Below are 13,995 nucleotides of genomic sequence, written 5' to 3'. Positions count from 1 at the left end.
ATGTAAAATGGAAAAAAATATATATTTATTTTTGAATTTCTCCACTCACTAAGCTATCAACTCATATATTTTCCAAAGTTTTTCTTATTAGACAGTAGTTGAGTATTTGGGCATTTTTGGAATTGAGCATTTGATTTTGGAGTCAGAGCCACATGACATAATTTGCTAGTCCGACTTAGTTTGTAAAGCATGTAGTCAGTTTTTTGGGATGCAGGTTTATGTCTAGATGAGATTTTTCATCACTTTCATGTTATTATCTTGGTAAAAATTGAGAATTCGACTTATTCTTATTGTGTTGTGTTATATTTTGGATTTGTGCACAGGTCGGTTAGTCCTGTTTACAATGGAGATAATGTCGAAATTTTGTTAAAAATAATTTATAAAAAACTATATATTGTAATGTAGTAGTCTTGATAGTGTGTTCGACTTTTAGTTGGTATCTATCATCGGATGCCACATTCGGGGTCCAATAGTATTATAGTGGGCGGGGCGTGTCAAATACTTTTTTTTCCAAGCTGTAGTGGAATTGACCTTCGATTGAAGGATTCCGGGCTCAATTTCAACTTACCAACACCGAACACACTCAACCGATGGCTCCAATCCACAACTATATTATATTTGGGTTGCTTAACTTAATGTATTCACAAAGAACACAATAGGGTGCTTGCAATACGTAACCAAGAAGAGAGGAAGATAGGTTTCGTTTTCCTAACTCAAAGAGAGAAAGGACAAAGGGCCGGCTTCTCTTTTCTCCCAATTGCACACACATATAGCTTCTTTTGACAATGAGGTTATATATAGATTTAGGGTGTAATTTAAGTGGACTATAATAGTGGGATTATGGACCAACAAATGGTAAAGGGCCAAAACTTAAAAGAAAGCCACCGAAGAAGTAAATGAGTCATGAGCAACATTAACTTATGTTGCTTCCAACGACCTCAAGTTTATTTTCGGGTTGAGACAATTGATTGATATAATGATAATAATTTCATTCATTGGCCGAGACCTATGAAATATAATCAAAACTTTTTAATATCATCGCTCAAAATTTATTGGGTATCAAAACCCAACACGAACCAATTCAATGAAGGTTTATTATAGGTATAGCGATGTTGGGATATTGTCAGTGTATGGTTGTAGGTGTTGTTGTTCTAGTTTATGAATTGCAATTTGTAAAATGGCCAAATAAAATTTGCTAGCTTATAAATTACCAATTTGTTGGTATACTATTGTAAGTGTATTTCGCACACTTATCCTTACTATTGATAGTGGAGCATTTGTTAGTGATTTGGATAAGTTATAACTTAATTATGTATTAAATATTATTATTTTTTGATTGAATTGGAAGAAATGAAAGGAAAAAAAAAGAAAGAGAGTAAAATCTAAAAAAATCCAAAGTTTGAGGAGAAAAGTGTAAACATTCAAATGTTTGAACCATAAAATGATGATTGAAGATCACATATGATCAATTGGAAGCCATTGGAGGTCAAAGGAGAGAAATATAGTTCAAATATTTTCACAAATCAATTTCCAGCCGAAGAAGTTATGTTTCGGATATTTAGTCTCACATTGAGACCTATTTTTCGGATAGCAAACATTCTAATTGGAAAATTTGTATATGTATAAGAATTTTTTCCATTTGAGTTATTTTTTCAATGCATCTTGAATCATCTCAATCGGATATTTGAAGAAAAATTTATGACCAAAATACCTAAAGCTGCTCAGGGACGACACCACGCAAATAGGTGCGCGCCAGACACAAATTTTAACCCAAAGGGCCATTTGGATCAAGGCCTGTGCTCTCGTGCGGTCTTTTTTCGCAAACGAATTAGTAGTTTCCTTTCGCAATTCAAACTCTTTTGGATCCAAGTTGGACGTGATTTTGACTTATTTTCTGACTCCTATAAATAAAGAGCAAAGGTTACGCATTAAAAAAATCTCTCTTGCCTTTTTATACACAATAATATCATCAAATTCATCAAGAACAAGGGGCAATTCATTATTTTTAGGAGAGGAGAATTCAAGCTCAATTATATCTTGTTTTTGATGATTTCAATCTTAGACTTGAAGATCGACATTTTTTGTATTCTTTGATAATCCGAGTGATACTTTTCCATTATTCTTCTTATAATCTATACATTGATATGCTAGGCTAATATCGCTTTTATATTGGATGAAGATGAACCCTATTTATTATTTATTTCTAATTCAAGATTCGTAGTTTAGTATTTATTGCGTTTCTTGATTAATTTTGCATATCCATTACCTTGTTTAATTGTTTGACCATCAATTAGATAATTAGTTATTTTTTATAGTGTTATGTAAAGAAACTGAATTTCTTCAATAATAGGATGAACAATAGAAATGGTTTTTCTTATATTTAGGGATGAACACCATCATGTATTTATAGTTTTCAATCATCCATATGCAAAGAGGTTCCAACTAAAAGAGAAAAGGTGCAATGATTCACCAAGAAAATCACCAAAAAATTCAAAAAAATCTGGCCGACGGCTATATTTTATAACAATGCAGTTTTATAGCCTAGCGGTTGCATGGTTATAGCTTTGGTCGCCATCACTTGCTCTATAAGGCCATTCATATGGCATGTTTTCCCTTCTTTTTTTTTTTTTTTTTAATTTTTTTAAATTCAACCACACATTTGATTTTGAACAAACAAGATTACAACAATTTGTTCGGGTCTTCCGAGGAAACTTGCTCTCTTTTTGGAAAAAAAAGGCCAATAAAATCTTGGTTCCTGAATTATCCTTTTCTCTGTAACCTTAGATGTTTGTAACTTTGTACTGTCTGCAATATTATTAGTCTCTCTTGAATAAATTTGGCTGCATACTGACTGTAACTAATTACGAACCATCATTGCATTTAGGCAGAGAAATTTAGTCAAAGAAATAAATAGAAACTAATGATAAGAATAATTTGAGTAATAAATATTGAAACCATATCTTGGGTGTTATCTTCAGGAAGTCATGCAATTGTCTAGTGGAAGATCAACTCAATTCACATCCAAACGTTGATTTGACTGATGGAATATTTCAATTGACAGTTATTTTGAGTTAAAAGGTCATGTGTATCGAAATTAGGTCAAATTAAAAGAGTTCTTGTGTGTGTGTATGAAATAAATGGCAATAATTAATTTATGAAAATAGATGTCACTGTTGGACATTTAAGAGAACAACTATCGCTGTGACGTGCGAGTCTCCTTATTTTCTTCTCTGTGTTAAAGTGAAAATCTACCATGGCAAAATGGATATAACTCTCTTATTGAGGGCGAACTATTACAAATTAGAATGTGTAATTCATTTTTTATTATATTAGTTTGACCGTGAGGGAATAGAGCTTAAGTTCACAACCATCGTTCACAACCATCATAAGGTCGATAAGCTTGAACACAATTTTATATAATTGAAATTGTTTGATACGATGTAATTGCATTGATTTCCCACAAGTCTTTTTTTTCCCCCTAAATAAATCCTGTTTAATTATTTCCCCTGGGTATTTAGTCCAAATATCATAACATATCCTAGTCTCTATGCTACCCTGGAAAGCAAATTAAGGCTTCAATTGCTAGTATTATTCATGTGGACCAATCCACTGAACATGTGCAAAAAAGCCATGCTCCAAACCGACCTGATCATGTTAAATATTTGATGATAAAAATTATGGGAAACATTTCATTAGATTATTTAGTGCAATATGAAATAAAAATTGACAAGAAAATATAAATAGGAATAAAGAACGTCCCCTAGATGTTTTCTTCAGAGTAGAATAACCTCTTTAGGTGGTAATTGGGTCAAACAGCCTATGTTATAATACACTTTGGGATTTTAGCCTATTGACTACAATAATGTTTTTAAAATAAATATATTAAATCATAATTTATAAACTACCTAAAACGCCCTTATTCAACATCACTAGAAAACTTAATTCTCCATTTTCTTTTCTCAAATCAGTTGAATTCCAGAATCCTAAATCTATCATTTTTGTTCTCTCTTCACAATCCCCAACCCCCTTTATTTTTTCTTCGTGGCTTCTTCATCTCCAGATCCTTCTAGCATTCAAAATCGATTTTCTTCATCTTCTTAAGTGAAATGAGGAATTTGGTATGAAGGTTTCATCAATTTTCCCAAGATCGAAACTCGCAAAAAAAAAAAAAAAAAGCACCCATACGTGAATAACCATTTCTAAGAACCAATTTCATAGTGGGCTATCCTCAGGTATGAATGATTCCTCAATTTTTCATTTTTAATACAATTTTATGCAAAAAATATAATAATAATAACAATAAATAAATTAGATAAATTTGTGCCAGGAAGAATTATACGAATAGGGTGGGCTTTTTTAGACCTTTAAATTTATTCATTTTTTTTGTACGTTGTGATTAACTTTTGGAACTCAATTTTCTTTTCACATTTTTCATTATTACTTTGAATTACACGAAAAATTCTTAACAATTCAACTTTCTTCCTGTAACTACAAACTTGAAAAAATGTTATTTCTCTATTTATTCTTCATGATGTAGATATATAAGCAAATTGGGAAAAAATATGTAGTAGAGTGTTCTGAGTATGAGATATTGAACATATACATAAGGGCTTATAAATAAATAACGTAGGTGATTTTGAATTTGATTTATGTCTACATTTGTTGTAACTAGAATCGTGTTTGACGTTGCACAAGATTATTCATTTTCACCCAAACCTAAACTTGTTCCTATGAAGAAATTATGGCAACAAGCAAATTATTGTTTTTTCCCAGAAAATGAAATGCCACAATTGTCTTATTCTTATGCTCTACTTATTGTTTGAGAGATTTTTGCTTCTTGACTTAAAAAAATAAATTTCAACAACATATGATTCTTCTTTATCCTAATTAGTGTTGAGCTGATAAGTGGAAAAAAAGATGGCAATTTAATAGAAAGTGCTATCAAAAATTAGATATTTAAGTATTTGCTTATTGAAAATATTTAAATGTCATGTTAGTTGCAATATTAGTGTAATGAAATGAATATTCTGTGATATTATTGAAGTCTTAGCAAATTGGTACTATTTTGCAATTTGCATCAAATGGAATATGGTAGAGTAATAAAATATCGTGATTTTTTTACCGTAACTAATATATGGTAATGTTTTGCATGTTTTTCCATGATGTAAATTGCATTTACTTGGTTGAGATTGTGATATTTGATATGTTAGTTGTTGAATTTTCCAAAGCATGGCACCATGAAGTTTATCTAGTTCTGAGAATTGCATCCTGTCGTTTATGTAATTTTGAAAATGTCACTTATCTTTTTTCTATTTCTGAAAATGAATTGTACTACGTATCATTTAACATTACTGTAAATTTTTCATATTTGTTCATCGATTAATTAACATGATCATTTTGTGTCTTTTATTGTAGAAATGGAACACTCATTTTAGTATGTGACTCCTTTATTGTAGAAATGGAACACTCATTTGAGTTTGTGATTCTCGCTGAAGATACAATTAAAGGTAGACCTTCAAAAATACGCTCCCTTCAAAGACTTACTATATTTAAGAAATGGTAGATGATGTTTGGGGGAGAAAAGTTTTTGGCCGCACAATTGAATGATGAGAAAAGATAAGCAACGGACACGTCAGTAGGTAGCTGGCAATTATCTCTTGTCGACCGATGAGATTGCGGAATATACACTATCAACTTTATAGAACTTTTGTCGACCGGATTAGACGTAAACTTTATATTTGATAATAAGATTGAATAATTGTTTTCTTTGTATATTTTTCAATTTTATGTGATTGGATGATATAGGACTTAGATGCTAATTTTGTTTAGATAGTAGTGTTTTGATTGTTTGTTTACTTTTGCTGTAATGAAACAAGAGCATTTTGAAATTTTGATTTATTCATTCACTAAACCCTTTAAGGGTTCGTATTTGATGGCACAAGCATTAGCTCAATTTCCTAAAAAAAAGGTCCATGCTAATTATGACATTTGATTTGACAACATCTACATGGTCATTTTTCTCTCTTTCATCCTTATTTGAAAATAGTGTTTCGAACATCATACATGACTTTTACCGGTTGAATAATTACCTGTTTTTCTATTTTGTAAACCCTATAGCTTTAAACATAAACCCTAAACAACAACCCTGTGTTTAAAACAACTAGATGTCGTTTTGGGTCATGGGGTGTCAATTTCATTCCGAAACTAGTGAAACATGCTTTGAAATATCATATATGAGTCGTATAGATTAAACAACTACATATGCTATATTTTGGATACTTTACTTATTACTTACGCTTTTCTTTTTTGTCAAGTGAAGTGTGGCTTCCTAACGGATTATGAATTGACTCACTATAGTTTGAACAAATGTGTCGATCACAACATCGAAATGTAATAAAAACTTTCATCCCTAAACTTTCACGTGGTTACGTACGTGAATGATCCGAAACGAACACTAAACGAATAGAAATGTCGGCTAGACGTTTAAAATAATCAAATGCCGTTTTGAGTCATGTGGTATCAATTTTACTTTTAAATGAGTAAAAATAATGTTTGGAACATCAAAGATAAAACATACAAGTTAAATGATTGTACATGCTATGTTTTGTATAGCATACTTGTTGTTAAGTGTAGTGTAGTTTCCTATCGAATTATTGAGTGACTCACTGTAGTTTGAACAAATGTGTCGACCACAACGTCGAAATGTAGTTAAAAATTTTACCCCTATACATTCATGTGGTTACGAGCATGAATGAACCAAAACGAACACTAAATAAGTAAAAATGTCAATTATATGTTTAAAATGATCAGTTACCATTTTAGATCACAGGGTATCAATTTCCATTTGAAACTAGTAAAAAAAATGTTTGAAACATTATAGATAAGATGTACAAGTTGTATTATTGTACATACTATGTTTTGTGTACCATATTTGTTACTTTTTCTTTTGTAGTCAAATGTAATGTGCTTTCTAAACGAATGTATGATGTGACTCAATATAGTTTGAATAAATGTGTCGATAGCAATGTCAAAATGTAGTAGAATCTTTCATCCGTAAACTTTCACGTGGTTACAAGTATAAATGAATCGAAACGAGCACTAAATGAATAGAAACATCAGTCATATGTTTAAAATGACCAGATGTCGCTTTGGGTCACGGGATATTAATTTCACTCCGAAACTAGTAAAACATGCTTTGAAACATCATTCATGACTCGTAGACATTGAACGACGACACGTGCTATGTTTTGAATACCATACTTGCTATTTATGTTTTTCTTTGTTATCAAGTGTAGTGTAATTTCCCACCGAATTATGAAGTGACTGACTGTAATTTGAACAAATGTAATGAAAGTTTCAATTCATTCATTTTCATATGCATACGAATGAGAATAAAGTGAAACTGATACAAAATTAGGTAAAATAACACCCAATCATTTGAAACGGCAGCATGACAATTTGGATTATGAGTTCTAGATTTCACTCTAAAATGAGTGGATCATACTTTGGAACATTATATAAGACTTATACAAGTTGAACGAGTCGATTTGTTGATTTTTTTTAATCTCATGATTAGAATTTGAATTGTTTACCTTCTTTCATATCAAAATCTACTATAGTTTACTAATGGAATAATATTGTAGATTACTATCGAGTGAACTTTTGTATATCCATATGTGGTAAAAACTTGCACTAGTTCATTTGATATGAATACGAGTGAACATAAAGTGGAACGAACACAAAAATAGTTGAAATGACGCCTAACCTTTTCATTGACATGATACTGTTTTCAGGTCATGGTGCCCTGATTTCAGTACAAAAGAGTCGATTAGACTTGGAACATCGTAGAAGACTTGTACAAGTTAAATGTAGTAATTTATTGAATATTTTATCTCATAATTAGAATATAATGGAATTTGCTTGCCTTCGTTCATAGTTAAGTCTAATTCAGTTTACTCACGGAATATAGTATTGATCATTATCCTGTAAACTTTATACCGTTACTCGGGTCCAAATGAAATGAAAACTTCTACTCATTCATTTTCATGTGTATACGAGTGAAAATAAAGAAAAACGGATACGAAATTAGTTGAAACGACATCCACTCATTTAAAACGATAGCATGACATTTTGGATTATAGAGTCTTGATTTCACTATAAATGTAGTGAAAAATTGTCTACGTTAGTTAAAACGTCATCAAACTGTTTACAACGACAGCATCCCGCTTTGGATCATGGACTCTCAATTTCACTCAAAATATAGTTAAAACTTATTTTCATTAATTTTTATGTGGATACAAGGAAACATAAAGTGATACAAACATGAAATTAGTTAAAACGGCATTCAGTTGTTTAAAAAGACAGTATGCCATTTTGCCATTTTAAAATGTGTATGAAAAGTTAGTATAAAAGTGGGGATTTATGTTTGGGGGATTTGGTAAATATTGAACTCCAAATTGGATATTTTAGTTATTTCAATTTAAGGGTATTTAAGACTTTTAATACATGACGTATGCTCTCTAAACAAAAACTATTGATATAGGCTATTTTAGCAAAAAATATTGTTGACTAGGCTTCTTAAACAAATCTCCCTTCATAACTTAGTATCAGGTGTACTGACATAGGGAACATGCACTGATTAACTCTTCCTTGACACCCAAATCCAAGTTCTATATCATCATTCACATACATATCTGGGAGAAATCTCATCCGGGTTTATGTGAAATGTGAAACAAATGAATGAGAAGAAGATTTAGGAGATTATACTATAAAAATGGGGTTTGGGAGTGAGTGTAATATTGAAGGAGAAGGAGATTTGCTTGCTGGAATTTCATGGCCTCCAAGATGTTATACATGCATCTTTTGCAAGAGAGAATTCAGATCTGCTCAAGCACTTGGTGGCCACATGAATGTTCACAGAAAAGATAGAGCCAGGCTAAGACAGCACTTCCCACCAAAGGAAAATTATAGCAAAAATGCTCAGTTTTCACTTCTAAACCCTGACCCTAATTATATAAGTTTAAGCCGTAAACCTAGTTTTTCTTCTTCATCTCCATCTGCAACATTACCCCCTTTGAGAAAATTTCCCCCTTTCAATTCCGCATTACCTAAATTAGTTTCTCCCTACTTTTCAACTCTATCACCTTCATTTTCTTCTTCTAGTGTCTCTGAAATGAAGAAATTGAACAAACAAGTTGCAGCGTCAGTCAACTATTCATGTCCTCCAACAGCAGATTTGATGAAAATGAAAAGTTCGAAGACATATTTCGGGGTCACAAGTTTTGGTTCGCCTGTTCATGAAACTACATGTGAAGTCAAGAAAGCAGGAATAGTTAAACTGGACTTGGAAACCGGCCGGAATAGTCAATCGGAGGAGTTGGATTTGGAACTCCGGCTAGGATACAACTAGCAGCATATTACTGATGTACTTCCTGAAGGGTTCTGTCTAAATTAACATATTCCGTTTTCGGTTAATTTAGCAATTGATCCTATTAAAATTGTTATATTTGTTGTAATTCAAACATTGGTCGCTCGTATTATAAAATAAACTAGTTGTCTGGCATCTCGCGTCCATTATTTTACAAGTTTTTCGGAAGTCTGATGCATGATCCTGAGGAATGGAGCAACACTAGCCTGTAGCTTATTGGGTAATTGCAAACAATTGAGATCAAATATGGAGTTCATAACGAGAAATTGGATGCTTGTGGCACGTTTGATATGTAGATTAGACATGTTAGGGTACAACAAGTTCACATTTAAGTTCATGAGTTGAGTCACTCAAATAATGGTGATTGTATACCATAAAAAATTTTGTTTACCCTCGTTGGAATCAATTGATTTTCATATGAGATAATTGATACCCAATCCCAATAAGTGGTATCAAAGTCAGGTCATTATTTCGAATAGAACGTCAATTGTTGGAATACAAGAAGGTCATTTTTAAGTCCATGGGTTGGATCACTCAACTGATGGTGATCAAATGCCATAAAAAGATTTAACATGTCCTCAGATGACACCAATTTATTTTCAAATGAAATTGTTAGAATTCGACCCAAAAGGACATAATTAATAGAAAATAACCAATGGGGAAAATAAGTTAGAATTTTGCGATTTGTTAGAAGGGATTGATTTATTTCAAAAGAACCACTTGTACATAACAAATTCGCAAGCATATTGCTTCACTACACTACATTGAAGATGATATCTACAAGTTACAAAATTCACACATCCTCAATTTTTAAGTCAACAGGTAGACTAGCTCCAAAGGTTATATGGTATACTTTTCAACCTTGTTCATTGAGTTCAACTGTTCAAGTATCATCATTTCCATCAAAGTTCATGCATGTGTGACGCTTTTAATGAAGAAGATGAAACTTCTCCAGTATGTGATGAGCCCTTTAAACAATTAAATCAAACTCATTTTTAACTATGTTAAACTTTAGAGAAACAATTGAACAACAATCCCCCTATCATCTTGTCTATTGTCTGTATGTACTCAATACATAATAAAGTAATGAGAATTTTGCTATTTATACTTGGGCATTAACAGGCCCAGTTACACCCCCCTCACAAAAAGGGGGGGCCGTGCTAAATAAAAAAAATATGCTGGCCCCCCTGTTATGAGGGACGTGTCAACGCCCGGATACATATAGCACGACCCAATTAACGATGGTTCCCATGTTAAATGATTTCAAGTGGCGTTAATATTGTTGGGCCCTGGATACTTTTCCTAAAATCGGATAGTTTGCATGTTCCCAACAACGCATATGGTGTCAAAATGAAATGATAACATTTCCTTAAACAAAGAGTGACATGTATTGTTCTGTTCGAAAAATACTTATTACAGAGAATTGAGAGGACCTTGCTTTGTTTCCGAAAATAGTATTCATGACATTTGAATACTTACAAAAAAAGCCCTAACCCCTTAACTCTTCTGTTCTTGCAATTTCCAAGCCATTAGATTTTATAATTCTGAAGAACTCATCATTAAAGGTGGAGACCCAGAATTCTGCAGGATATTTACCAAGTTGTCATTGGTCAATCATCTTGTCATTTCATATGAAGAAATTATATGATGTGTGATGCAGCACGCAGGAGGTAGAAGTGAATAATACTCGACAGTCCATTTAAGAAAATCAATAATATATTACGTTTTGGAAGGATATAGTTACATTTTTTTGGAAGGAGAGTTTAATGTTGATGGCATACGAAAATCGAAGTTGGCAAAAAGAACCAATTAGACTGACTAGTCGATAAATTTTATATTGTCTGATTGACTATGTAATAAGATGATGCAACAGAAATATACATAGTTACATACTAATGAACCTTTTTCTTTTTTCTTTAAGTTTATTTTGACTTATTGGCCGTAGCAAGCTTGGGCATTAATCTATGAGTATTACTGTTAAAATAATATTTAAATGTATCCTTTTGTTTTGTTGGCCGTTCAATTAAATTAGATTAATACATCAATATTTTCTCGTATTGTGTGACTTTTGATCTCGAAGGTCACTTTTGTTTTCTTATTTGATATAAATATTCTTGGCTGAGCATGAAGTGCGTTTACAGGGTTTCCCATCTCTGCATTTAAAAAAAATAAATTAAATAAAAATGAAAAATTGTAGCTCCCATAAGGACATGGCGATGAGTTTGTACTCACCCACCAAAATTTGGATTATTAAATGCAATATTTACAAAATTCACACATCCTCAATTTTTAAGTCAACAGGTAGACTAGCTCCAAAGGTTATATGGTATACTTTTCAACCTTGTTCATTGAGTTCAACTGTTCAAGTATCATCATTTCCATCAAAGTTCATGCATGTGTGACGCTTTTAATGAAGAAGATGAAACTTCTCCAGTATGTGATGAGCCCTTTAAACAATTAAATCAAACTCATTTTTAACTATGTTAAACTTTAGAGAAACAATTGAACAACAATCCCCCTATCATCTTGTCTATTGTCTGTATGTACTCAATACATAATAAACTAATGAGAATTTTGCTATTTATACTTGGGCATTAACAGGCCCAGTTACACCCCCCTCACAAAAAGGGGGGGCCGTGCTAAATAAAAAAATATGCTGGCCCCTCCTGCTATAAGGGACGTGTCAACAGCCAGATACATATAGCACGACCCAATTAACGATGGTTCCCATGTTAAATGATTTCAAGTGGCGTTAATATTGTTGGGCCCTGGATACTTTTCCTAAAATCGGATAGTTTGCATGTTCCCAACAACGCATATGGTGTCAAAATGAAATGATAACATTTCCTTAAACAAAGAGTGACATGTATTGTTCTGTTCGAAAAATACTTATTACAGAGAATTGAGAGGACCTTGCTTTGTTTCCGAAAATAGTATTCATGACATTTGAATACTTACAAAAAAAGCCCTAACCCCTTAACTCTTCTGTTCTTGCAATTTCCAAGCCATTAGATTTTATAATTCTGAAGAACTCATCATTAAAGGTGGAGACCCAGAATTCTGCAGGATATTTACCAAGTTGTCATTGGTCAATCATCTTGTCATTTCATATGAAGAAATTATATGATGTGTGATGCAGCACGCAGGAGGTAGAAGTGAATAATACTCGACAGTCCATTTAAGAAAATCAATAATATATTACGTTTTGGAAGGATATAGTTACATTTTTTTGGAAGGAGAGTTTAATGTTGATGGCATACGAAAATCGAAGTTGGCAAAAAGAACCAATTAGACTGACTAGTCGATAAATTTTATATTGTCTGATTGACTATGTAATAAGATGATGCAACAGAAATATACATAGTTACATACTAATGAACCTTTTTCTTTTTTCTTTAAGTTTATTTTGACTTATTGGCCGTAGCAAGCTTGGGCATTAATCTATGAGTATTACTGTTAAAATAATATTTAAATGTATCCTTTTGTTTTGTTGGCCGTTCAATTAAATTAGATTAATACATCAATATTTTCTCGTATTGTGTGACTTTTGATCTCGAAGGTCACTTTTGTTTTCTTATTTGATATAAATATTCTTGGCTGAGCATGAAGTGTGTTTACAGGGTTTCCCATCTCTGCATTTAAAAAAAAATAAATTAAATAAAAATGAAAAATTGTAGCTCCCATAAGGACATGGCGATGAGTTTGTACTCACCCACCAAAATTTGGATTATTAAATGCAATTCGAGATCTAAAAATGTTTAGTAAAAGATAAGAGAATTTACAAAATTAATTCAACAATATGATGCCAGATGCCTGATTTTTCAAATTCAACACGAACAAATCGAGAAACAATAAATACAATCAACAAAAAAGCTACCCTCACCAACCAAAACTGTCCAAAAGCCACACTTCTCATATAAATTCCTCTCATATCATGTCTATACTTATAAACATGAGAGGCGTTGGCTTGTTTAAGCCCATGTTTGGCCCCCATTACATGAAAAAATTAATGAGTGGAATAGTATTTTTTTGAAAAATGAGTGGTTGAAAAAGAAGAAAAAATTTTCGATTTACGTATAATATTATTTTATGTAAGATTGTGTGGTTGAAAATAGGAGAGATTAAAATGAAAATTAATGGGAACCAAATGCTCATTTATAGAAAATAATTGATTTACAGTAAAAAAAAATAAAAAAATAGAGGCTCATAAATAGGAGAAAATTGAAATGAACCCTTTTGAGAAAGAACAACAGAGTTGAATAAGGATCAAGAAACAGACCTTTCCTTACGGCTAAGGAGCATTTGGTGGTTTGGCCTCAAAATGTGATATGGGACCATAACTACATTTGCTGTCCACATACACCACATGCAACTGGAGCATTATTACAGTCAAACAACATATTTATACACGTTCATAGTTTTATAACTGTAAACCTCTGCGTTAATAGGTGTACTTAAATACGTACTTTCCGTTTTCAAGCATTTTTAGATTCAATTATGCTACATTAATAGAATTATTGATATAATGGTGGACATAATGCAACATGATACTCTAACAATGATCTGTT

The 13,995-nt window shown here is 32.1% G+C and overlaps 1 protein-coding gene across 1 annotated transcript; it reads left to right on the top strand.

Moving 5' to 3' along the window:
* The first annotated feature begins 8,773 nt into the window (after positions 1–8,773).
* LOC111392632 (transcriptional regulator SUPERMAN-like) lies at positions 8,774–9,409 on the top strand. The gene has a single exon (XM_023018008.1). The coding sequence runs from the start codon at positions 8,774–8,776 to the stop codon at positions 9,407–9,409; it is 636 nt and encodes a 211-aa protein (XP_022873776.1).
* The last annotated feature ends 4,586 nt before the right edge of the window (positions 9,410–13,995 follow it).

This window comes from Olea europaea, chromosome 4, assembly GCF_002742605.1.
Source record: "Olea europaea var. sylvestris chromosome 4, O_europaea_v1, whole genome shotgun sequence".
In the NCBI taxonomy this organism is placed as follows: Eukaryota; Viridiplantae; Streptophyta; class Magnoliopsida; order Lamiales; family Oleaceae; genus Olea; species Olea europaea.
Note: the sequence above shows the minus strand (reverse complement) of the source record. Positions and strands in the feature narration are given on the sequence as shown.